This window comes from Phalacrocorax carbo, chromosome 1 (assembly GCF_963921805.1).
Source record: "Phalacrocorax carbo chromosome 1, bPhaCar2.1, whole genome shotgun sequence".
Lineage (NCBI taxonomy): Eukaryota > Metazoa > Chordata > Aves > Suliformes > Phalacrocoracidae > Phalacrocorax > Phalacrocorax carbo.
In genome coordinates this window covers 158,770,509-158,797,702 of record NC_087513.1, presented here as the reverse complement: position 1 = coordinate 158,797,702, position 27,194 = coordinate 158,770,509, and the positions used below count along the sequence as shown (strand labels likewise).

Genomic DNA, 27,194 nt, shown 5'->3' with positions numbered 1-27,194 from the left:
GTTTCTAGAATAGGTACATTAACAGAAAAATATGGTTTTATGTGTTAGCTTACTAAGAAAGATTATATGAATTTTGTGTGTGTGTGAAAGATTTTTATGTTTTGGAAACCTATTTCTTTGCTTTGTGAATTACCAAACTACTTTGATTAGTGCTAATTGTCTTGGCAAAAGGCAAGGAAAGAGAAGTAACTTCTAGTTAAGTACATTGTAGAAGTGTGACTACGTTCTTGTACTGTTGTTATACCTTATTTAACTATCGTTGATCATTGAACATTGGACTAGGTGGATGTTTGGGCCACCCAGTATGGCTGTTTTGATGTTTCCATGCTATATTGATCATGATTCTCTCAGAATAAGCAGAGGGAAATCTAAGAAAATGACCTATTTTGCATTAAACTTTCTGGGTCATTGCGTTACTGCCACTCCTTGGGTCCATCCCACCTCCGCAGCCTGGCTTCTCTACTTTGACTTTAGTCAGCAGAAAGCTTAGTGGGCAAAAGCCTCTTTTATTAAATACTGAGCATGAGGCACTAGCTAAATTTTTTTGTCCTTCACAATCAACCCTAGTTTAACTAATAATTTCTTCTGGAATTCTTTCATTCACATCTGATGAGTATAACTTCAGCTAAGTATAAAACCTATACACAATTTTTTTCTTACTGGCTTTCTTCTCTTGTGAGACCATAATACAAGCGATGGCAAGTGTCATATTAAAAGGATGAAAATATATGGAAGGCAATAGAGATTTATCTTCTTTTGAATACATATGACTTTGTTAAATAACAATCTGAGCCTGGGTTTGTGTGGCCCAGATTCATACTGCCTAAGTAATGTAATAGAGATATGTGTCACCTAAAGGTAGTTCAGCCCACCTAAGGTCTAACTCATTGTGGAGAGGTACCTTTCTCTTTCCATTAGTTATAAAGGGAAAAGATGGTTAATATCAGGTGGCGAAAGCTCAGTGGTGTGAACTCCAGATGTAAGCTGAAAGTGCAGTAGAAGATGTATTGAAGGTAATGTGAGTCACTGGAGCTCTGCTATGTGCTATAATTGTCTAGATATAAAGAATTAGTACTTATTGAAGATATGCATGTTTTATGTTATCTAATATGATTTTTAATGAGCTCTTGGGGTTTTTCTCATTTGTTATTTTCTTCGCTTTAGTTTAACAGAATTAGTGGCATTAATTTGTTCCATAGGAGTCTAGTGCAAAAGAAACGGAGGACAAAGCTTTAGAATCTGTGAAACATGCCACATTTTTCACATGTTAGGGAGAGGAAGTAGCTGTCACATTGCCTGTAGGAAACTGTTTTGAGTAGATCTAATCACATTTGTCTGTGGTTTGGTAGATACATCATTGATATTTGTGCTGTCACCCAGTACTAGATCCTGTGCATGCAGTAAAGAAGCATCTTTTTGAAAAGCTAGCCACTGTCTAGAAAAATATATAATTGCAAATTAATCACTGTTCTTGGCCAGCTTCTGTTTCTTACACTGTGGCATACAGGATGGCTAGTAAGGGAAAATGTGACCATCCTTTTCTGGGACTACATGCCATCCTGAATGTGCATTCTATATATTTCCTGAATTAAGCCTCATACAGAGGAGGAAGCACAAGTATCATCAGTACAGCTTTATTACAAAACTGATCTCATAGGCATGATACGGTTAAGCTCTTGGATGTACTGCTTTGGTTCTGCTACAGCTAAGTTTGCAGGAGATGTTAAGCTCTGTGTGATGCATGAGCTCTTAAAATACTCTGGAACCCTGCTGAAGTTTGGTGCAAGCATTGCGTTTTCCAAGATGCACAAAAAATGAGTAGAATTCTGTTTTAAATAATGACCTTTGGCATATTGCGTATGTGACAGGCTTCAGAGAGACAAAGTCAAATCATTGGTGCTACAAAGTGTGGCAGAAAGAAAATCATTCCATACTTCCAGCAATATAATCTGGTCAGTTCTGAGGGGACTGATGCATCAAAAGGGGACTGTAGTAAGTCTCAGGTGACAAACCTAAATGAAACTATTAAACACAGAAAAAGTAGCATTCAATACATAGTTTGTCATAGTAACCTCAAAGATATTTGGAGGTGATGTTCTATAAGAAGGTATTTTCAGTTTGCCTCTAAGACAGTTCGGGATTTTTTCGTTAGCTTAATGTAATTTGTAATTCTTCATTAGTTTGCACAGTGTGTTCCCTGTGGGCCTTGAAGAAGGCTGATGTTCTCACTCCCAGTGCTGTTGCCAAGTTTCCTCAGAGGTGGCCTTATTCTGATGTCTTTCATTTTCCCTTGACTGTAGCAGTTGTCTCACTCTGTTTCTTGATTTAGTGAGTTGAGCAGATGCTGACAGGTTTCACCTTATTGGATCTTGTAAACTTTATTCTTTAAAGAAATGCTTTAATGGTGGATATGACAGTCTATGGGTGCAGATGTATATCTCTCAATATGAAAGAGGGGTTAATGTCTTTTTTGGGGAATTAACCCTGCAAATTACTGACAGGTGGTGAAATGGTGATGTGTTCAAGAAGATATTATATAACAGAGCACTGGAATGCCAGCCCAAGATTTCTTCAAAGTAGAAGTTCTAAATTTGATTGTAATATATGTATTGTCCTCCAAACTGGCAGAATGATTTCTCAAATGTGCTGCACTGTGCAGTATTCTCATTGCTTTCAGCTGAGAGGAGCTGGCAGGTGCTAAGCACTTCTTAATGCAACTCTTCTTTACTGGGGCAACTAAATAAGGGGGTTTGAGCCTGAATTTAAGTATAGGTTTTTTTGTTTACATTTTAAACTATGGCCCAATATCTAAACTAAATAACGAGTTTATGGTTTTGAGGGAGTGCAATTGCAGAAGTTGTCATTAAGATCAAAATCTCTTTATGTGAATAAAAGATTCTTAAATATTTAATCCAGCTATCATTAGAGTCTGTACCAGTAGAGTGGATTTCTAGTTTGTGATGAGGAGCTGATACTCTCACTGTACTTGACTTTTGATTAGTTCTAGTCCAGTCCTGTGCACTGAAGGCCCGTTAGTGGCTGGTGTGTGCTGGGTGCAGTTCTGGAGCATGGCTTCTGTCTTATTGCATCAGACAGGACCTGGTCCTCACACTGTTCTGCAAAGTGATCCAAAGCAGGCTGAGTGCAGATGACTGGGATGATTTGCTTTGAGAACTACTCCCGATCTGAACTAAAACACTGATACTCTCACACCCCACTGTATGTTGTCTTGATTACTTCTGAGTTATCATACTCCCCAGAACTTCTACTGAAAAAGTGGGTGAAAAACTGAAATTCTAGATTCTGACAAAAGGGATGATGGAATTAAAGCATCAAACGTGTTTTGAATTCAGGTTTACAGCGGTTAGTGGCAATTTAGTTCAAGATTAGTAGGCTACAAGTCAGGTAGATTTCACTACTGGGGTGAGTAGAGCAAGCCTAACACAGAGTTTGCCTGGACGTTTCAAAAAATAGAGTACAGATAGTTGTCTTATATGTATATGTAAAAGTGAATGACGATTCCCTTACCAAACTTATCAGTAGGTAATCTTTTAATCATCTCATGTCCGTTTTCATATTAGTAGTTCAGAGATTGCTTGCTGCCTATTTTTAACATGCACAGGAAACCTGTAGTATTCTAAACTTAATACAAAGTGAAAAATAGCACATTATTACTGGGCACAGCCATTGTTTGAGTGGAGGTGCAGGAAGCAGGCTGCCCAACAATTACATCCCAAAACACTATCGTGTTATATGGAAGGATATAACTGCTACTGGATGATGCTAAAAGAAGAGATGTAGTCCTCCCTACTGCATCACAGTGATTTGTTCTGAAGCTCTTTGAGCATTAAAAGAAAGTGAGAGAATGATTGTAAGGCTATTCCTAAATACCTGTGCAATAAGAGAATTAGTAAGTTTCCTTGTCAAGGAAACACAGCAGAATTTGTACAGGAAAGAGAGTTTGTAATTTTCCTTTTGTGGAGTGTATATTACTATTATTTTTCCAACTGCCCAAAGGAAACTTATTAAAAATAAAGGGTGTTCGAAAGAATCACAGCTGTGAAATTAAATACTTCAATGGAGCAGAAATAGCCCCAGATTTTCAGATTTTTTTCTCTATAGCAGTTGTCAGCATGCACAAGTCAATATTGTTGACTGATCTGATTTAAAACACCTGCTTGGAAGTAGTACTTTCTTTGGTAAATAGTTTAGCTGATTTAGGAAAGATGGTCTGAAAGAACAGATCAGAAGCAGAGAATTGTAAATTATATGGAAAATAAATGTCTTTTCTCTGTACATGTGAACACAAGACTTGAAGCTTCCTTGCTTCTCATCTCATGATTGCAGTGAGACAAGGAGCAACATCTCTTATCCAGTATTAATGCTTGTGATGCTTCCTTTTCCCAAGAGAAACTAAATGCTAAAGTAGACCCTGACATGCCATAGGAGAGGAAATGAGTTTCAGTTATCATGTTTTACATTTATTTATTTGTAATTTTCAAGGTATGCTGGCATCTGCTGAAGGACTAGGCAGTCTGACCCTCCTCTGAAATTGAGAGGTCTTGGTCCGTATATGCAGCTCCCATGATTGCTTTGTGTTTCATCCAGTTTAAATGCAAAGTACATAGAAATTTCCTGGAGTAGGACCAAATGCCAAAACTCTTTGTTCCAGAGGGTGCACCATCAGTCTGCAAAGGTGTATTCTCTGCATCTTTGTGAATCTCTCATTCCTTTCTGCCATCAGCAGGTAGGATGGTGAGTCCCCTAATGCCTGCCTGGGCCCTGGCTCTTGAGAGATGGGAGGTAGATTTGAATCCTTACGGGCCCTTTCGTGCTCTGGATGTATGTGCTGCAAGCATGAATTTGTTATAGCAAGATGGGCAATAGCAGCAATCCTACTTCCTTTGCCTGATAGATTGAAAGCTAAAAGAGCTGTTAAGAGATTTCTCAGGAGGCTTAGAATTGTTGATGTCTGCCTGCGTGCTCGGAGCACACCTTCTCCTTAAGGCTGTGGAGATGGCTTTGGCAGAGGAGTCCCTAGTTCCTGCCCCCCATCAGGCTGACGGAGAAGCTAGCTGCAAAGCAGTCGGGTCAGGGTGGCTCTGTTTGCAGGACCCAACCCCTGTGCGCTTGGAGACCTTCAGGGTGGAAGAGGGTGAGCCAGGGTGAGCTCAGACTGTCTGCAGGGTTACTTGCCAGTTAAACAAAGATGAAAGGGGTTGAGCCCACACACTTAGATCTGGACAGCTAAATTCACCCTAGATTTATAAGATCTAGCTTTAACTGTTTCTTTATTTAGCCTTGATCTGGGGTTCACTGATGAAGGCACTGGAGGTTTTCATTAGGCAGTGGATTGCAGGCCCTTATGTCAATGCAAATCCCCCAAAAGGCTTCTGTTAAAGGAAAAGGAAGCATCCAGATGTACGCTGTTTTGAATCAAAGCACCGTGCACTCCATAGCATCCTTTTAAAGCAGTGCTTTTTATTTTATATTTTATCTTCCATGTAATTTAATTTTTTCCTGTGGTCACTATTCAGATATGGCATGCGGCTGTAAACATGCATATTTGTTATTGATCTAAATGTAACATGTAAGAAAATATCTTGTAAAACCATTTTGACATAACCGTTGAGTAATTCTTTCAGCCTTTGTCTGATCAGCTGGCACACAGGCTAGTAGAGGTTATTTTGTATGACATGCAGAACTGTAATTTACTCTAATGATGGTATATTTTCATACTGTTGGTGAAAGGGGTGTACGTATACATATGCACACATAAAGCAGAAAGAAGGAAACCCCATTTTTATGTAAGAGCACACATGATATGTATAGATGGAGCAATCTGAATACATGTAGAAAATGTGTATGAATAGATGTAGAAAATACTTAAAATTGCTGAATAAAATATTCCCAGATTCTTAGGTTCCTTTCACATAATTTTTAGTTCTTAAAATAATCCTCTGAAAGTGCTGCTTTTATCTTTTCTGTGCAACGATGAACTTTTATGTTGGAAAGTGTTGAAAGTACTCAGATAGTAAAGCCTAGATTTTTGTTTTGTTTGGCAGTACACTTCTGTTTAGAATTCTTTTAATCTATCCATTCCCTGCTTTTATATTCATCTGATAGTTGAAGGTTCTGTGAAGGATATTTCTTTGTATATGAACTTATTAAACCAATAATACTCAAAAGTGTGAGATTTACTTCCCTTTTTCCTTTTTTTTACATTGTAAGATAGGCTCTTGAGCTGTTAAATTTCCATTTGCCTTTCTTGAGTTTTTTTTGGGGGAGGGCGGAGAAAATAAGAAACAATTTTTATGGTAGATCTAAAGTTTCATTAAAATTGCTTATGCCCTGTCCCAGGCATTTTAAGTGGGCCATCTGTCTAAACATCTCTCCATTTTTTTCTGATCATTTCCTCGACTTATTCATGAGCCATGGGAGGGCTCCTTTGTAGTCTCCATGTAGCTGGTTCAGTCTACCCCCACTGAATACATCTATGTGCTTGCATAACATATCTTTTCACAGTGCTGGAAATTCTCTGAACTTGGTTCAGATGAATGGCCCACTTTCTGAAGGTCTTTTTTTCTCCCCCTGCAAAGATTTGTATGCAGAAACTGACCTTGGTGGCTACAGAATCCAGCACATTATTCTTGATCATTTTACAGGCCACCTGCTGTGAAAGTTATGATGAAGGATTTCTTAATGATTCTTTGACCATTAACATTGTTTTAAGTCAATATTTCACTTTTATTTAACTGCTGAATAGGTAATTGCACAATTGAAAAACAGCTTTATGGAGTGTCATATAATGTGGTGTTCAAACGCTTATAATCTTTCATAATGGCAGAATTTGTTACGATAGTTTGGGATTTTGCTGTGTTTACGTAAAGTATTATGCAGCAAAAATACCAGAAGTGAACAGAATTTTTAAGTTTCTTCCCCTAGTGTTAGAACTCACATTTTGAATTGGAAGTTAAAAAAAAAAAAAAAAATCTATACTCAATTTCCTGACCCTTTAGGAGATGGTGACATTTATCATAGCTCATTACATCATCAAGAGTAATCGGGAGAGGGGAGTTTATTTCCCACAAACTGCAGAAAATTGTAGTTTTATTGAGTTCCTTCTATCCAATTGGTTGATGACAATCAAAATGGATGGGCCGGGGCAGAGTTATTACTTGACTTGCTTTTGTGAATGTCTGTTTTCTTTCGTTATTTGTTTTTGACTAGAGGAGATAATGGTTTAACTAATGTCTGTTTTCTGTGAGCCCAGTAAGTGTGCGTCGATCTAAAATTTTTAGCAGTTGTCTGCTTTCCTCACTGAAAACTTGCAAAGAAAGAAGGAGCTATAATTGCTGCTTTATTATAAAGTATCTCCCTCTCTCTCATGGCAGTTGGGGGTAAAAGGGACATAATACACTGTGCAATGTATGAAATAAATTATGGGACCATGACATCATCTGTAGTTGAACAAACAGCGACTGAGGTTGAAAATAACTAAGCGAGCAGGCAAACACTGCTGTTTTTCTTCTTGCACCTTTTACATGTTTTGATAACTTCAGTGCTTTAGAGTAATGCCTTTATGACTTAGAGCCAGCCCATCACCATACTCTTTGTCTGTGCCCCTACTGCTTGTTATACTTCCCTTTAGAAGGCAATACGGAGTAGAGAGGTTCAGAACTGCCCATTTCTGTTTGCGGGGAGTTCGTAACACCCTTCTCTACCTACCTCCTGTCGTTGTGGCCACAGTGCAGCCTTTGCTTGCTCCTCTGTGTGTGTAATACACCTGGCAAGGGACAGCAGTGCACAGCGCTCTGTGGCCCTGCTTCCACTTCACCTGGCACTCATCTTTCTGCCAAACTTGCGTTTCTTCCTGGAGCCAGTGATCTTTATACGTAGAGAAAGTAATTTTTTTGATGATATGTCATTTATCAGAACTGGGAGAAGGAAGAGAGGGCGTTTTGAACCCTATGAAAGACATATCATGTGAACTCTGAATCTAGGGTTGGAGGGGAAGTGGCTTTTGTGTCTTTTGTGATAGCAAAAATGACATTTGTGATGATAAAAATGACATTTTTTTCTTTCAGTATTTTTTCTGTAAATAGAGTATGTCAGATTTCAGCCCTGGATGTAGAATTTTAAAAGTGATACATTTTTTAAAATAGCCAGAAGTTTGCAGAGTTTTCCATGAACTAGTGGAAAATATAATCAGAAGTCCAGAGGTTTTCTTTTTGGAGGACTTAGAAGAGTTCTTAACTAAGGAAACAACCTTGCCCAAGAACAGAGAGATTATTTCCCGTGCACTGGGACTTCTCAGACATTAAAAAACATAACAAAAAAAACCCACCCCAAAAACTATGCCCCCCACCCCCACCCCGCCAAAAAGCTCCTTTCTTAGCCTGGTAGAAACTTCTGCATTTCTAAAGTAGTTCACAGACTTGAGCAACTTCCTTTCTGTATTCAAGAAACTTAGACTTTGATCCTTGCTTTTGGACTTGGTGATCCTTACTAATATAAAAAACCCCCAAACCCTCAGAATCCATCAAAATGGGTAACTTATCCATTATTTACAAAATAATTATCTACAAGACAAATTATTTGAAAGGGATTTGATTTAATGAACAAAAAATAGGATTCTCCTGAGCTAATGTAAGTATCTGTCTTAGCCAGCGTAGCTGTAGGTTGCAGTTACAAAGCCAGAGGTGTTTGATTAGCAAAGCTGAAAAATGTCCCTGTGCGAATGGATATAGCGGTTCCAGGAGGGAAGTACAACTTGCCGCGTACTTGGTATTAGATGCAGCTCTGGACCCTGCCCTCCTGACCACCAGTGTTGCAGAGAGTGGAATTATGTGCCTGTGTGGCTGTTTGAAACCCAGGCAAAGCAGTCATCATAGTCATGCCTTTCAAGAGGCATGCATCCTGTTTGGAGATACACTTGACAAAGCTCAGCAAGACAGGACCGAACAAAAATAATCCCTGCTGGAGAACAAGTCTGTCTTTCCTTTGATGGCCAGCAGCCAGATTCATGAGGTCACTTCCAGTCAAATGCAATATATGAAGCAGGGCTGTGCCAGTGAGGTTATAAGGAATCTTATGCCACCAGTGAAGCGGATCTACTAAGCTGTGTTTGAGATGAGGTCTTACCTCTTACACAAGAAATATGAAGTTGCTATAAACCACTAAATCCTGTTGGTTATTGCAGTGGAGTACCATGGAGAATTTAGCCAGGCTCTGCCAAAACCCTGTGACGTTTCTCCTTACTGGTGCTCTGATACCAGGAAGCGCAATGAAAACATCTCTCAGCTTGCTGCCTGCTACCTGCGCAGGAAATTCCTGTTCCTCTTCAGGAACTCTTGTGTCTGTTGCGTTTCCTATCAGCCAGTCTAAATGTTTTGGTGACATACAGGAATTTCAAGATGAGGTGCTGAGAAATGTCATTGTGCCCAATAATTCCTCAGATTTGTTGTTTTGACGATTGCCACTGTATGTTAAATGTGAAAGGTAACACTTGACACCATTACTATGGGAACAGGTTATTTTCAATAGCGGTTTTCATGAACTTTGTGGGTAGTGATAGTTAGAGGTGAGCTGAGCTGTTTCGTGAAATCTGGTGTAGGCCTTGCTTGGCTTGGATCCAGAAGTAACCAATGATAAGTATGCATCTATTTGTCTAGCTAATATATTTAGTGCTTCCATTTCCCCCTTTCAGGCATGTTGCAAGGCACAGTTTTTGGAAACTCCTTGCCTACTTAGGTACCTGAACTGGTACTGGCTTAGATTTAGGGTGTCTGAAAATGTAACCATCTTAAAATAATTGTTGAAATCTTTAGCAAGTCAGTGTGTTATCCTTGGCTTAGGCGGGTAATTTCTCCTCCTATGGCCTCTGGAGGCCTCACAGGTGCTTCTCCCTGTTTGATTCCACAGGGGATCTTGGCACTCCCTTTGGGGAGATGCGGTTCACTGGGCACTCGAATCTCAGGAGGATGCACGTGGCATAACACGGAAAGATGTGTTTCCAAGTTGTAAGACTCTGAAGGCTGCAGTAAAATGGTGTAGTAAGCTCTATAATGTACAACAGATGAACATTATAGCAGAAATTATCCTTAAGAAGAGACCTAAAGGTGATAAACTCCTTATATCTCTAGATTTCTTACACAGAATCTAAACATGTGTAAGAGTCAGCATGGAAGAAAAGCTATACCAAAATAATATATCTTTGTTTTAATGGAGTTTAAAGTCCACCTTCGTACCTTTTCTTCAGGCTACATGGTGCTTGCTGATGCTAATATATATGGCAACCACTCATCAGAAAAGTTGTAGCATACCTTTTGGACACTAGTTGTTACAACAAAGTGGAAGAGACTTGAGAAGGTAGGATGAGGAAACTGAAATAGAATATTACATTTAAATAAAATAGCTGAAAATTACTTGTTTCACTCTGAACTTCCAAGAATGGAGACTCAGGTCTCATTCCTTTGCTATCAAGTGTGCTGCTTTAAGCTAAAGTTGAAAAGATTCAGGTTTCTTGTATTACCTGATAACTGGTGCAGCCACAGAATGCTGCAGGGGTGGGTATATTCCTGCATGTGGGCTGTGATGATATATCATTATTTTTTCAGTTTGCTTGAAGGGCTCTGTGGATGAGATACTCTGAAATGTATATTAATTATAAAATTACTTGTATTACTTGCTTAGCTGAATCTTTTGTCTGTAAATGACCCTTAATTAAGGTTTACTGAGAATGAGATGAAAGAAATAGTGATTATATTTTGCCCTTAAAAGGAATGCTCTAGCTATCACTGTTGCTATTCTCCTGCCAACCCACTTTCTCATCTGCTTTTCATCCTGTTTGAGCTAATTCTGCAGCAAGTGCTGGCTGTATTCAAGAGCCTCCTATAACTTTATCAGCGTACCCAGTGTGTCAAGGCAAATCTAGAAAGAAAGTAGAGTCTATTTTCTCCTTATATGCCACTTGACAGAAAAATGTATTTAGGTTTTTTTTTTTCCAAGTGTGCTCTCCAACTGTGTCTATAGATTAATGATATTTTATACCTTCATGACCATCCTATGAGGCAAGCGCTTCTGGTTAAAATGGGAGAAGCATGAAATCTCTGTTAAAAATTCTTCTTCTGTCTGTTTCTTTTTTAGAATTCCTATTGCTAAATCAAAGAGAAGTACCTGGGAGCTCTCTGTGCGTCTAGGAGATGGAATTTACCCAGTTGCAGTTTCAAAGGATGGCTCATCATTTTCTGTAAGTTCTGCTCATTTTCTAAGAAATCTAATGTTTTGAGTCAATGTATATTATCCTGACACACACTAAAATTGTCTCTGTTCAGTGACCATATTTGTTTTGTCTTCAGCAGGCACTGATGTGAATTACAAAACAAGACACTCTATGTTAATGAAATAATGCTAGTGTACAAAGATTTCTCTCTGCTCGTGCCTGTAGAACATTTCTATATTTACTTGTTAATTAAATTAGTTTTCTAATTAATGACACTGTTTAGTGTCTTGTTTGGAAGTAAGATCTTATGCTCCATTGTAGATATGAGAGCAAGACAATAAGTGCAGAGTCAACAAAAACTACATTACCTTAAGTTAGTGATTAAAGAAAAAAAATCAAAGAACCGAGCAAGTTGAATGTGTAATCGTACTGGAATGAAATAATTCAGCATGACAGTGGTAAAACTGTATGTGGTCATAGTAAAAATGCCAGTGTTTCCAGATGTGCCTAGGTCACTTCAGATGAATGTGTATAAACTACTGTTTTTACAAATATTCTAAGGTAATTACTTAAGCACTTAATGTTGTCAGCATGAAAGGCCGAAAGACCATGACAGTAGAACAATGGTAACGCTGTGTTCAGTAGTTCAGCTGTTCTGGAGAATAAAGCCAAGATGCAAGCTGGTTGAGTTGGAATATTGAGAAGGTAGAATTATAGAGAGAACTACTTTAAGTCTGTTAATCATAATTACACAACCAAACTGAGATATATTTTTAAATAGTTGACTTGCATAGTATCTGCTGACTCTTAGGCAAAAGTTTTCCAAAGGGTCTAAAGAGGTCGGTTTTTCTGAGAATCATTGAAAAGCAGGACTGTGAGGAATCCCAGTAGTTCTCTAGTTCACCTCTGACAGCTGTTTGCTCTTCATGTGTGTCTTCATCAAAGAAACTTCTGCAACCTCTGCTCCATGACATTTTTTATAATCGTGATGTTCACACCTATGTTGGATTCAGAATCATGAGATTTTTTTGGAAAAGGACATTTAAATTAATATTTCATATAATGAAGACAGTATTGTCTCAGTGATTCACTTTTGCTTTGCTCTACTGAAATGACAATGCAAAAGACATGATTATCATTTGAAACTGGTCATATTTTTAGGTGCTTATTTTCACTCACGTGAATTGAGGTAATGAAAACCTATCTTTTTTTAAATGTTTTTGTTGGCCTAACTGGGGCAAGAAGTTGCCTGACCAATATTCTTTTTAATACTGCCTTTACCTCCATCACACTGTATTTTACGTATACTCATGATGAATGTGAGAGTATGAATAGAGAGCACGGATGCTTTCTGTTCCACATGGATCGTGCTGTAAAAAGGATATGGAGAAGAACAGTCGTTGTGGTCAGCACCTTTAAAAATTTTCTCTTGCCAGGTGTACTACTTTAAGTGTGAAAGAAAGGTGGTCATTTTAGTTGTAGTCTTTTAGAAGGAATTCCAGGAGGTCTTGAACAACTGTGTGCTAATATATGTGTGTGTATATATATGTACCTAATATATAGTGTTGCTCTATGCCACTGACACTCACCCTACTTGTAGAATGGTACTTTAGGAGTGAAGGCCATGCCTGTATGCAGCTTTTTACTGAATTAAATGTATATAAAGGCCCTAACCGGCATCCAGTGAACTTGGATACAACCCATTGCTCAAACAACAAAAAATCTCTGCCAGATTTCAGCCCAGTGCAGAGTTGGACTGGCACTGGTTTGTGTGATGGAGATAGCCCTTCCCAGGAGTAGTCATTGCCCCCAGCCTTTCCACCTTTTTATTGCAAAGTCACTATCTAACAGCGGTCAGCCTGGAGCTGCCTGCTGCTGTGGGTGTTGCATAGGCTCTTTCTGCTGCGAGCTCAGAAATCTAATTCCCATAGCTAGCTGGACCTCCCAAAACTAGGAGTTTTGTTTAGCGCAACTAATTATACAGGCGTGCATCTGTGTGCGTATGTGCACATGTATTTTCTGAGAGATTTACTTGTTTCATTTAGTTACCTGGCCTCTCACTTACACTTGCTTACATAATTCAGTAAAGATAGATCTTGAAATCAGACTGAGGAAAGTTTACAGACAGAGGAGGCCTAAGCACCCTTTTATGCTTTTGTCTCTATCGGTTGTGAAGGTAACTGAACATACAAGCGCGTATACGAGTCAGTCCTAGGTTCCACTTCCCAGCTGAGCAGCTGAGTTGTAAACTGCACTGTTTCTCCAGGAGGTACGAACTCAGAGAAAGGATGGTGAATGTAATGGTATTGTTGCTGGTTTATCATTTCAACATAGAGAAAATCATTCTGACCTATACCACACTCCAAACCTGTCTGTCAGTTTACATGGGACTGCCAGACAGTTCTGATGTCTTGCAGCAGTATGAACATTACAGCTAGCATAAGCCCAGTTTTACAAGGCATATGTGGAGTCTGATTCCTAGTCCTTTGGTTTGCTATTCAAATTATAACAAATAACAAATGTTGAGGTTCCCGCTTGTGTCCTTGCGTCCCTGCAGCGTGCTACTGCTGTTACCTTCCCGGTGCTAGATGAGGAGGCAGGAGCACCCCTCGGGACCTGAGCACCCTTCAGTGTCACGGGCGAAGGGATGCACAAGAAATTGCGAGGAAGTAGGGCCGCCGGGTAAGACAGGCTGCATCACCTAGAGGTTGGGCCAGAGGGACTGGCGACAGAAGCTGTTGCCTTCTGATTCTGTCTGAACCAGGCCTGTATACTTGGGGAGAGATAATTCCTTATTTATTCGTACCTGGAAAATTCCTTAGCTGTTGAAATAAATCACAGTAGGGGGATTTCACTGTGACCAGAGGTCTATCTCACTTAAACCTTAAGGTATAGTGTATTAAAATTAACTCCTGAGCTTGGGTTTGTAAAAAGCAGGTAACTGTTTTTGAATACCAGGGTGGTTTAGAGCTACTCTTATTTTTCATTGTTACTGGATAAATAGCAGAGAAGATGTTATTCTTTATTAATAAATTTTCTTTTTGCTGGGGTTCTCCTGTGATTGTGCTGCAGACAAGAGAATATAATAAATACAGCACAGTCAAAAATCTTCTGAATTATTATTCAAAGCTTTACAATGGAAAAACAATTGCCTTAAAACTTCAAAGAAGATAAGTCAAAGGCTAGGAAATGAAAAATCATTTTCTGATCAGGAGGTATAACATACCATCAGACAAAAATGGGGAAATTCAACGCTTGCTTTATTAACTTTGCTGTCAGAAACACAAGCCTTACTTTTTGAACTTCTGCATTTACTTTTTGCTATTAGGCTGGTGTGACACGGGCTCCTGACTTTGCGGGTTGTGTCCCCTTGTGGCTTGTGACAAAGATAGCTGAATCTGTGGTGCAGTTTGATAGCCCAGTGGGAGGGCCACCTTCACATTCCCCTTCAGAAGTTTACTCCCGCTGCAAACTGTGCATTGCAGCAGCAGAGTTCGCATCCTGATTTACTTTGTTTACCACTGGGACTCTTCCAACAGTGACTCCTTTCTTTTTTTCCTAACACTTCTTCTCTCACCAGCCGAAACCTCACCACCTCACAGTGTGCAGTGCTTTGCTCTCTGTGTGGGGAGTGTGAGCAGCAGGCTTCTCCATGGTTCCCGCTGTTTGCGAGCAGATCATTCGTCAGCATCTCGGTCTATGGGTCATCTGTGTTTCTCTGCCTTTATCATGAGAATCTTAATGAATTGTGCAGTGCTAACTGCTCTTTGCTGCTCTTTATTTTTCAGCATTGTGAATTTTGTAACCATCTGTTTTTAACCACTTTATTTGTAACAGAGGCCCTTGATGCAAGCTGGTTTTAGGCCACTTTAGAGGCCTTGCTTCCCCAAACTGAAGGATTTAAAAGATGAGTGGTCAAGTGTGAGTAATACTGTTTGCCTGAAGCAGTGCAAATAAAAATATTAGTTTTCTTGTTTCCAGTAGAGGTTAAAAACTTTTGTGACTCCTAATTTGATTTTTTTTCTTTTAAAATAGAAGTAGCTTTGTTATTCTGAAGCCAGCAACATATATGCTAATACAAGTTTGTATAGAATTAGCATACTAGAATTTTCAGCATCAGACAGTTGTTTCTGGTGATACCCTATCAACACAACAGCAAACACTTTTGCAGTTAAGATTCTAATGACCTGACTTGAGAATGAAAATTTAGCAACTTTGAGATCTGCATGCTTGTGTACCAAGAACTTGCCAACTAAATTCATGTAAATGCCCCTTTTTATTTTTTTCTTTGTCCTGTATATTAATTGCTAGAAGAATCTTTAAGCTAACTGCTTGTCATATATATCCATGTAGTTCTTTGGAGGACAGATGGTCAGATTCTGGGCTTTGAGTAGTAGTATTCTTATTATTCTTAATAATTATTCTTAAAATTTTTCCTCTCATCAATGGAGTTAAAGATCTTAAAATCAAGATTTCTGCTAAAACAGAAATTGAAGGAAGAATACCCTCCTTTATATGAGACTAATGTAAAACAGCAACAAACAGCCCAGAAGCATCCTGCTGCCAAACTCTGGAATCTTTTGTTCAGTTCAATTTCAGACAGGCATGTTGTTCATCTTGCCATTTTTGATTGCCCGAAATGTGTTTATTTTGTGATTTCATTGATAGAAAGGCTTGATCCAATTTTGCTGCTGAAGGTTGGAGTCTGTTCATTCTTTACAAAGCTGGAGTGTTCCACAGAGTACCAAAGGGAGGGAAAGACAAAAGTAAATGAGAACCTACATATATTGTCTTCAAAAAAACATGTAGATGTGGCCCTTCAGGGCATGGTTTAGGAAGCATGGTGGTGTTGGGTTGACGGTTGGACTTGATGATCCTAGAGGTCTTTTCCAACCTTAATGATTCTATGATTGGGCAAACCTGGTAGCTGTGTGGTTTCCCTGCACGGTACTAAACTGACCCTTCAAAACCAGGTATTAACCACCAAGGATGCTCTGGATCCAAGTGATGGTGGCTTTGTTTCCCATTCGCAGACTTCCACTCCTGGCTGCTCATAGCCAGTGTAGAGTCCCTTTGGTACTGGTATCCCGGATGGGAGCTGCCCTTCCTGGCTGTGTTGTGAGCAGCCACTTAGCCACCAGTGTGTGTAGGACTTCGGTGTCACGGACAGCTGTGAACCAACCTTCTCTGGTGTGGGTGGATTTTGTGTAGGTAATACATTTAAGATGCATAATAGAAGTAATAGCAAAGAATGTAGGTGGCCTAAGCAAGGGAGAACATAAATACATTGGACCAGGCATCCAATAATAAAGCTCAAGTTACTGGATCCACCACTGTATAATTTTCATTCAACAAAAGAATGAAAGATAAGTAATTATGTGACTGAAGTGCAATCTTTTCACTGCTGTAACCCACCCTCCTTACTTCCTTCAATATTCTTCAGCTTTATTTTTCTGTTATGAATGTCACTTGAATGAGACAACTAAAGAATGGTTTGTATTAGTATCTTCATGGTGGAGGAGGTGGTAGAAAAGGGATGGGTTGTCTTGATTATTGTCTACATATCTGCTTTCACAAAAATACCAGCAGTAAGTAATTACACTTTAGGAGATAGTTGTGTTTCTTTTTGTTTGAAGTTCGTTGCTCTATCTGTAGGTTGAGGTCCTAATTTTAGTTCAACAAGGAATTTGTAGCTGTATTTTATGCAATAAACTGCATTCTTGAAAATCTTTCTGGCATAATCCATTTTCTGATTCTTTGCTGTAGTATAAGAATCCTCTGTCTTGAGAATTCCTTATTAGCGATTTGCATGATTTCTTTGCATGTAATTTTTGTTATTCTCCTTTTTCATGTTTGAAAACAGCCCTTTCTGTTAGGGGTCTTCATCTCTGTAGTAGATGCATACCTTCCCAGATCACTTAGCCTCATCTTCTCATCTGTTCAGTTAACAAAGAATTTCCAGATGTTTTCAGTTATAAAGTAGCTTCTTATCATTGAAGTTGTGGTGAATGAAAGTTCTTTGTGCGTTGGTTTTTTTTGTGGTGGTTTTTTTTTTTTTTTAAAAGCGTATGGTGAAATAGTTCAGCAGTTACTTTGAGCAAATGGGAATTTGATATATTTCCAGAGGGACCAGTACAGGTCAAACACTGAATAAGAGGAGTAGAGAAAGCTTAATTACTTTTTTCCAGATTGCTACTAGAATGGGCTACCATTTTCATGAAATATTGGATCACTTCCTAAATTCTGATTTAAGAATAGGTAAATAATAGCACAGCCATGAAATCTCTCTGAAAAATTTGTGAAGCTTGTCCGGCCTGATGAGCAATTGATTAATGAATGTTCTTAATAATTTTTAGGAAAAAGCAATGTTTTTTCCCCCTCTTTCTTTTTCATGGGAAGTAAAGAAATTATTAGATAACTGTGTAGGTAGAAAATTGGCTTTCGCACCTCTTAATATTTGCAATAGAAAATCTATTGCATAGTATATAAATGAGAGCATAAAAATACAAATCTAAGGCATTGCTGTCACTGTTATTTGACTACATCCTGTATCATCAGCGTAGAGTAGATAAGTAGTTATCTGTATGCTTTAATTTAGTTAGTGAATTCATGTATGTCTAGTTATGATTAAGTTTGGACTTCACATTAAAATGTAATAGACATTTAATTAGGGGAACTGTGCTGTATTCATTGGCTAGATTTTATGACTGAGGGGTTAAGTTGATTTTAAAATTACTTTGGGAAATATTTTCTTTGTTTTGTAAATTCTCTTCGGGGGAGGGAAAAATCCTAAAGAAGAAATACCACTTAAAAATTAAACTAGATGCAGCTGAAGTATGCAAAACATCAAGTGTAAAAAGGAAAAGTGTAATGTAAAATCAGAGCAAAGATACAGAGGGTTGCTGTAGGCAAACTTAGTCCACATTTAACTCATTAAACACAAATGTGTATGGAGTGGGATCATAACTCAGTGCATATTAAGTTTGTCTTTCCAGTAGTCCATGTAGAATAACATTGCCTAGCCCTATCAGTATTAATAACCTTGTTAAGAGAATAAATAAAATACCAGGATTATTATTGCTAGTGTCTTGCATTTCTGGTATACTTCAGGCATATAATAATATAATATAATATAATATAATAATAATATAATATAATGATATAATAATAATAAAATATAGTAATATAATAATTGGCCATATAAAAGAAATATGAGGGCTGTATTAATTGGGATGAAAAGCAAATACCTGTAGGAATTAAAACAATAAGAGAGGTAGCCTGCAGAGATACAAATTAACATATATCCCCAGGAGTAGTGAACAACCATTTTCTGGTTAGTCTAGTTCTAAATATATATTGTAAAGTGTCAGAATGTTATATATGTTATATAGTTGTATGTATGGAATAAAATATACTGTTATTCCAATGTCCGATATTAGTTTGAGTGAAGGGAAAGTGTGTGTGTAGAGGCATAAGTGAAGGGGGGGGATCAGTTAAATAATCGTTAACAGCTGTAAGCAGAAAACTTTTCCTGTCTTTTTCCAAGCGGTTTGTATTTTACTTGCAGAGTAGCGCACACATTCTCCATTGCAGTACACGTGTAGCTGTGCAAACAAAATTCCTCATTATCAAGTTCTATAGTTTGCATACCTATAGAATCTGTTGTTCTAGAGGTGGCGTACCTACTTTTTTAATTCAGGTTCAAATCCAGAGCATTTTCTCTTTAAGACTTACGTGGTTTGTATAATGGCATTTTATCATGCTATGCATAAGCTAGCCCTGTGGTGAGAGCAGAATCCATGATTTCTACCCTTGCAAAGCACCGCTGTTATCTCTGGGCTGTAGTAATGCTCCTGGTGGTTGGCTGACTGTGGCTTTAGATCCTGCATTCCTTTCTGTACAGTTGCAGATTTACTGGAAGGGTAGAGGCTGCCCTATCCTACCCTGATGGGATGTGGACAGTTTCTCCTGGGAGGCAAGCACTGTGTGCTTGAATCCTTCAATCTGAGGGGAGCATTGATCCTCATGTTCTGACTCTGTGGGCAAGTGCTTTAATTGCTGTGTTTCTGTGGATGCTGATGTTGTGTTTTTTAAATGAAAGTGGCCTTGGCCTCAGTATCTCGTTGTGAACTCTTTCTGGTACGCGTTTCCACCCTGCTGCACTGAGTCTCTCAGAGAATTTAGATGCTGGGACATGTTAGATGAGATAGAGATAAAAATGCTTAGGTAAATATTAAGTATATTCACGTAACACTTGTATGTACTTGTATTAGATGTGCTTGTGTACTAAGCAAAAAGAGAAGCAGAATGTATCTGGATTGCATGTATTTTTAAATACCGTGCCAGTTTAGCAGTAAGTATGTGTAAGGGACTGGTACAATAGTAGCTTTGTAAAGAGAGATCATTGGTGTGGGTTTGTATGTCTCAGATTAGTTTATTCATACAGTACCCCATAAGCATATAGAGAAAATATCTACAAGGTTGTGAACTAAAAATTACATGAAAACTAATGAATGAATTGTGTAATTTTAAATACGCTCTCCCTTCTATGTCAGAGCAGTATAATAGCTTGGTTATAGTAGTTTTTGGAGACTTGTAGTTCTGCTACAAAACTCACAGCAACATATGGTCTGGCACTGGTATGTAGCCTACAAGAAATGTAGGCTAAAAAGAAATGTAATGAAAGATTTGAAATACTAAAATGTAAACTCTCTTAAAAGTAAGCATAGTCAGTTTGGATATTTATTTTCCTTGTGATAGAATTAGACTTCTCTTCATTGTTTTAAAGCGTAGTTCTTAGAAAGCTGAGAAGGAGCTAGGTTTTTATGATGATTAATTCTAAATTGCACAATAAAGAGTTTTACCCACACAGGCAGCTTCCTACAATGAACTCCTGTGGTATGAAAATTGACACTGTTCTGCCATGGGTCATGATCCAATGATTCCAGGAATTCCAGTGAACAATAAACTGAAATATAAATGAAATATCTGTAACGATTCAGGTAACATACCACTTTCTTCAGAAAGTCTTGTTTTTGGCATAATAGTATTTAATGTGTCCCGCCACCCTTCCAGTCCTTCTGTAGTCTTTTGGTGTAAGACTGAAAACTCCTTGGGGCATTGGTGTTGCCTTCAATTCGTGTGCGCTGTGCACACTTCAGATCCTGCACCACAATATTCGTATCATTGTTTTCTAGTTCTAAAAAACAACGCTGCCATGAGCATCGCTTGGATGCTTTTCTTTACCATTGTTTTTGCATCCAAGAAAAATGTAAGAAAAAGCCCAACCAACTCCTCCCTGCCCTCAAAAACCCCTCCAACTTCCCACCCGCCCCTCCCCAAATTTTGTGGAATGAATAGATTAAAAAATGTTGTGAGCTCCTCCTGCTGGTTCAGCAGGAGCAATAGTTACATTTAAAAGTATGCTAATATAATATTAAGAGCCTGGCTTATTACCACAAAAGCCTTAGTTAACTCTGCAGCTCCTGGATGGTGTTTCATCTTTAATTCTGTTTTCTGAGCAAATCGCAGCAAATTTAATATTCAGTATGATGCTCTACTTTGGGATCTCTTGATGCTTTGGCATGGGGGGAACTACAAGGTTGTTGCTGCTTTGAGATGCTGTCTTAGCTCTAAATTTCTTTGCTGCCTTCCCCCCCCCCCCAATTTAATTTTTAAGTAAGCCAGACTATTAACATTACTTGAATGTAGCTTTTGTGGCTTATGAGAAATAATGCTGCTGTAGTGGATAGATGTGCGTCAGCTGTGACTAAATGTTTTGATGTAGTCTTCTCAAAAGATAGACTAGAAGAGCTTTGCTTTGAAATATGTGAAGCAGTTTTAGACACAGCTTCTCAGATGGATCTAATTAGTCTTTCATATGGACTGGATGTCCGTTTGTTGCAGCTGAATTCTCATTTCATTCACCCATAACTAGAAACACCTCGCTTCAAACGTGTTTCTTCAAAGAAAGAAGGGTTTAGGGTTCCATGTTTTACTGCTTTTTGATGTTGGTTTCCCTTTAACTGAGAAGACCTTATGTTTATACAACTGTTATTAAGAAAACATAGCTTTGTTCATGAGAGTTCGTTCGGTATCAATGTTAGCTGTTGCTAGAAGTCGGAGATCTGTGGAATAGATCTTGCTGTACGAGACTAGTGGGACAGCTGTATGTCTGGCTATTAAACTCGTTGTAAGGAAGATTTGAATGCAAGGGGGATCTTCTAATAAAACCAGGGAACCTGGGTTGTAGGAGGATGAAAATAAAGATTAGAGATACAAATGATCAGGCTCATCAATGGATAGCCGTCTTATTTATTGTTTATATACAGTAGTCACCAGAGGCATTGTACTCTATACTGTTCACCACTTAGGATACATTTACATGGCACAGTTTAATACAGTAAAAAGGAACCTATGCTGGCTAACCTAGTTTAGGCAGTGCTACATTAATGCAGCTGCACTGCTCCTAGTTGAACTAACTTGTTTAGAGCTGGTACACACATGTCCACGTTACACGGCATTGTGTCTTGTTGTGAGACCTCTGCAACAAAGAATATCACAAAAGTTGTAGTGATAAGTGTCTGATTCATCAGTGTAAAATACTCAGTGAATGATACTCAAAACCTGCTATGGTTGATGCTTAAGGAAAACAAGTGGAAGGAAAGCAAGTTGACAGATGCTCTGCCTCTGTCTATTCCCCACTGGCTGCTTTACAGTCATGATGTTCGTTAGACTAAGTTTGCAGTTTGCAGAAACAGGCTGATTGTGCTGGCTGTACTTCTCTGCTCCCCAGCAATGTAGCTGAGCTGGTTTTGCCTCTGGCAATTGCCATTTTGGTCTTCTCTTCCTTGTCAAAGAAAGGGTAGTCCTGCCCAACTGCCTCAGATGGTGGCACCTAGGACATACTGATAGGAGAGTGTGTTTCTTTACGTGCTTGAAGAAACCCAAGATTCCTGCAGCACTGGTTGCTCAGTTAGCTGCATAATGTCTTGGGTAGTGTGGTGGGCTGTGGGCAGTCTGGCATTAGTGGAACTGGTTGGCCTGCAGGGTTGTCTCTTGGGTCCCGGTTACTCATCCACATCAGTAACTACAGCAAAGCAGTGAGTCTGCTAGAAAACTCTCAGGGCAGTACTTCTACCTGCCGCTAGCTTCACCCAGTCTTTTCCTCCATTTCTCACTGTGTAACCCTCCTTTCTTAAATCCTCTGCTTGTGCACAGGCAGCTTCGTGCTCCCTGTTTGTCCTGCCAGAAAGCAGGTCTGGTTCTGCTGTGCAGTCACTCACGTACAGGTTGGGCAGCCCAGCTGCTAGGTGACAACCAAATTGTCCTTGTCTGTCCAAGAGCTGAATGAGGGCACTCATTTTGTTCTCTGTGCAGCTTCTCATTTTCATAAAACTTAAAGGGATTTTAATTTAATATGTTTGGTTTGGGTTCAGAAATTGAGCGTGTGCTGGGGATTTAGAGGAGGGACTCACAAATAAACAGTGCGTTTTGTTAACCACTTTTTTCCTTCCAAGATCAAGTTAAAGGTACTGTTATTGAAAGGGTTAAGAAAGAACAAGGTTGTTCTGAATGCAGGAGGAGGGAAATTATTTTAAATTATTAAAAATGAATTGCATCACTGTCTGTGGCTCGCATAAAGAATAAAAAAAGGAACCTGATTTAAATAGTCATAACCAACTGCCAGTGGTTTATTTCATTTTCAGAGAAGTCTACAGATCTCAAGGACATACAATAAATTGAAATCAACTGGAAACCAAAACAGACCTATAGCTCCATAATGCTAGAATTATTTCAGGTAATATTGTATGTACCAGTCTTTATTTCAAAGGTGGTTGTTGCCGTTCCAAAATCACTCAGACTTAAGGAATGCCAGATGTCAGGTGTGCATTTTGCAGTAGTGTTAACTATGTGACTGAATGCAGAATCCCTTCGCTGTTCCCTGTGTTGCATGGGCCAGCTCTGGGCATTTCCCATGGTTTGTATAGTGATGGGGACTGTTGTCTATAGACCTTAGTTTGATTTGTTGTGGAAATGTGAAGAGCGGCAGCGTACAAGGGTTTGGAAGAGAAGGGTCAGTCTTATGGTTAGTGAGGCTGTGCGCTGACTTCTGTATCTGCCTCTGCCAAAGTCTTTCAGAGGTGCTAGCCAAATCTTTGCAACCATACTTTCTATAAATACAGTCAGTTTTTTGTATGCTCTTCGTACTCTGGGCCTCAAACTTTGCACTGGAATCAGTCATGGAAAGGCTGAATACTTACAGCTGCTGGGGAAATCACTGCTGTCAGAACATTTAAAATTACAAAGCTAAGTACTCTGCAGTATCAGGTTTCATGTGCATCGTGTTTAGTAGGATCTTTTAAAACTGTAATCTGTTGATGTCTCACCTCTACTATATGGTGTGAGATGTGATGGGAATGTGGTGAAAATAAACTGATGTTTCTCTAACGTGAGAGGGTGAAATACTATGTGTTAAGGGAGACATGAAAAGTGTGATGAAGAAAACTATACTTCTGTGGACTAAGACTTGAGTAGCATGCAGTAAGCCTCCCTGAACAATTTGGAGACTAGTTTCATTAATGAGTATCATTCAGGAATGTGTCCACAGCATTTTAATCTGTTTAAAATATGTATAAAAGGAGATGAAGCCAGGTAGTGCTTTGTATCTCAAATTTTATCAGTTTGTGATGTTCACACTCACACAAAGTTGTGTCTGAATTTAGCAACTGTGTATGTGTGAGAGAGAGAATGCTCCCTGTGTTCTTATGTAATAGTTCTTCCTTCCCCCCCCCCCCCAATTTGCTTTGTAATGTAATGCTGGGGCTCCAAGGATTTGTTAGCTGGTTTGGATCCATTAAGGTCATTGCATGGACCTCTGCAGTAAGCTGAGAGTGTAATTGCTGGTAAGCCTGCCTGTTTCTGTGCAGCACGGTAACAGAAATGAATGGTAAAGGTCAGGAATTTTCCAGACTGCATTTCTAAAGGGTGGTCAAGCATTGAGAGGTGGTGCCTTCTGCGTGTTTGCTTCTTTTTGGTCGCTGCTACTAACGTGTAATTTTTCAAGTCCTGCCTTTTCCCAGCTTGTCTCTTTGTTCTGGTTTCATTCTTGTGGCCAGTCCTGGTTTCCACCCCTTGGCTTTCTTGCCTGGTCCATGCTCATTGTCTGGCTAGTCTAAGTCTCCCCTTTGGACTTCCACATCACTTAGCAATCAGTATTGGTTCTCTTCTATAGGACCTTCTCCCATGTAGCTGTGCTCTGCTCTACAGGCCTCCAGGCTTTCACCCATGCATTGGTCCACGTTTCCATTTTCCTTTCCCAGGGCCTCAGCATTGTTTTTGATTTTTCCCATTTCTTCTACCTTACTATTTGTCTTGGCTAGTCCTTTTTCTAAGATAACTCTCTTACTCCTTAGATAGTTCTCTCTTTTTCTTCATCCTATGCTTCTATCCCCTTCTTCCTTGCACAATCAGTGTGTGCTTCCATCTCTTCCCTGAATTTAGGTTTCATGTGTTTGTTACCACTTCCATTTTCTTTCTCCATTTTTAGTTGTCTTGCTCCTTGAGTCCCCCCCCACTTTACTACTTGTTCCAAACTTTCCTCTCCATCTTTTCTGCACCTCCTTCACTTTCCAATCTTTGTTCCAGTCTGCCTTCTCCAGTCACGGGGCCCTCAGTGTCCAGTTTTTGTTGCTCGTGGGTTGTTTATACTGCTGCTTCTTCCTTTGGTGGTCAGCCCTAGCAGGAGTAAGTGTTGAAACCACAGAGGTGACAGGTTTATTAGGTTTATACGTGACCTGATATTCTGCAATCCAAAAACGGTTTCAGGGGAAGCCATGTTTAGGCAAGGGTTGGTACGTGTTAAATCCAAGGAGGTGTCTTCTAGAGATGTCGCTTTGAAGTATGGTGATCTACAGATATAGATGGGGTTTGTTTTTTGAAATGCATAGAACTCATACAAAGTTATGCAGTTTGCAGGAGGATGGTAGAGGTGCATTCCAAGTTTCACATCAGTGAAAGTCATGTCGCTTCAGTGAAGCGCCTCACTTTTTCAGGCAGATTTTCAAGCCTCTGTTCCAAATCATAAAGAAGATGTTGCAGCCTTTTGTAGAAAAGTCAACAGAGTTCAGTAACGTGGCCAAAAATGTATTCTTGTTCTGTGTCAGAAATGACTGCATATTTCCCTCTAGAATTTCCCCTTTCTGAAATAACTTCTAAATGTTCAGTCTCGATAGAGTTCATCTGAGTTGTAAGAAACTGAAAATACAGTGTGATAATGGGAGGAGTTGGACAACTTTGGCACTAAGGCTCTTCCCGTCCCCCTCACGCCATAGTTCCGTATCTCAGACCCGTGCCTTTTGGCAGGCCCTTCCTCTGCTCCTCCCCTGCTCCTTCTGTCTTCATTCCAACCTTGTCTTTCTGTTGTGGCTGCCCTCTTGTTTCCACCATCTAACCTCTATCAGCTGTTTCCTTTATTGCCGTAATCACTGTGTATTTTCACACAGTGACCTCTTAGTCAGTGTTGGAGCAGCCCAGCTGTTTGATGCAACCAGGCTAGTTTGCATGCACAGTTTATCCCATTTTAATTTAATATTTTCTCCTAGCTGGTAGGGGAGGAGGGGAATAGTTTAATGAAAAGTGTGCATGGCACTTTTACTGGCTTCTTTATTTTGATGATGGTGAGCTTTGCATATTGTCAATTTATAACGAACATACTTTTGAGTAGTTTAGGGTCTTTAATAATAGTTTTATCATCTGAACTCTCAAAGGAAAGCTGCATTGATGGCCAGTCAGCATAATAGAATCATAGAATGGTTTGGGTTGGAAAGGACCTTTAAAGATCGTCTAGCCCGACTCCCCGGCCATGGGCAGGGACATCTTTCGCTAGATCAGGTCGTTCAAATCCCTGTCCACCCTGACCTTGAATACTTATTAGGCAATAAGCAAGAATGAAGACATTTTGTTGTTTGAAGATAACAGCAATAAATTAAGAGAAGGCTAGAGGTAAGTAGTATATCTGAATCTGAAAAGAGCCTGGGCCTCCTTTGTTTAACAGTTAAACAGACCAAGAACAAAACCAGCCAGAATAGGATGCCCTTGAACAAGACAGCAGCAACTCTTAAGATAAAACAGAGAGAAATAGACCCTCTCCCTTACACAGCTAATGGATTTTTCCTGGCCTTGGCAAAGGAAAACTTTCTGAAACAGGGGAGTTAAACAGAATGGAGGGGAAAGGGCCAAGGGAATGGTCATTGTCAGTCACAATCAATCTGTCTGCCAGTCTACCCAGCCAGAGTCCGTGGTGAGATCAAATCATGTTGACCCATTATGTGGGATACATCTGCAATCCAAACTGAACCAGAGGTGATTTAAAGTTGCTCAGGCTGACCCTGTGGAGTACAAATACTCACCACTTGGTTTATTGTGAGTTAGGACATAAATGCCAGTTCACAATACGTGGTTTTGATTTGTAAAAATGTGCTTGAAACAACTGGAGTGCTAGATGGCTTTGAGAATAAATGTTTCTAGGAGCATTACTGAGTTGGGATCTTTTGAATCTGCTGAACAATTCACATTCCCAACAGAAGCTGGTTCAATAGCTAAGGGTGTGCCCCAGAAAGTTCAACATTAGTAATGCTTTCCAGAATAAGGGGGAAATTATTTTGAAAATGGTAGTAGGAAGTACGTTTGATGTTATACACAACTCTGGCATTTTTCAGTCATTTGGGTCCATTAATCTGCTTTACTAGATCTGCCTAGCTCTTTCTGTGGATATGTGCTGGGGCTTTTTTATTCTTCAGCTGGAGTTTATTAATGGTTTACATTAATTTATCATTTTAGGAAGTTTACTTCTGGTACAGTTATCTGGAGTGATTCACAGGTGAAATTACTTCAAAGTATAAATTCTCGTTTGGTCTTCTAGGTTATAGTTCATCTCTGTTGTATGCTTTCCTAGTTACCAGCATGGATC

At 39.2% G+C, this 27,194-nt stretch overlaps 1 protein-coding gene across 2 annotated transcripts in view; it reads left to right on the top strand.

The window, feature by feature from the left end:
- The window catches only part of PCCA (propionyl-CoA carboxylase subunit alpha), a 293,280-nt gene that overhangs the window by 170,504 nt on the left and 95,582 nt on the right, over positions 1-27,194 (top strand). For both annotated transcript variants that reach the window (XM_064440630.1, XM_064440629.1), the window contains one exon: positions 11,149-11,251. In XM_064440630.1, the coding sequence (XP_064296700.1) occupies positions 11,149-11,251 (103 nt within the window). The remainder of the gene's footprint in view (positions 1-11,148; positions 11,252-27,194) is intronic.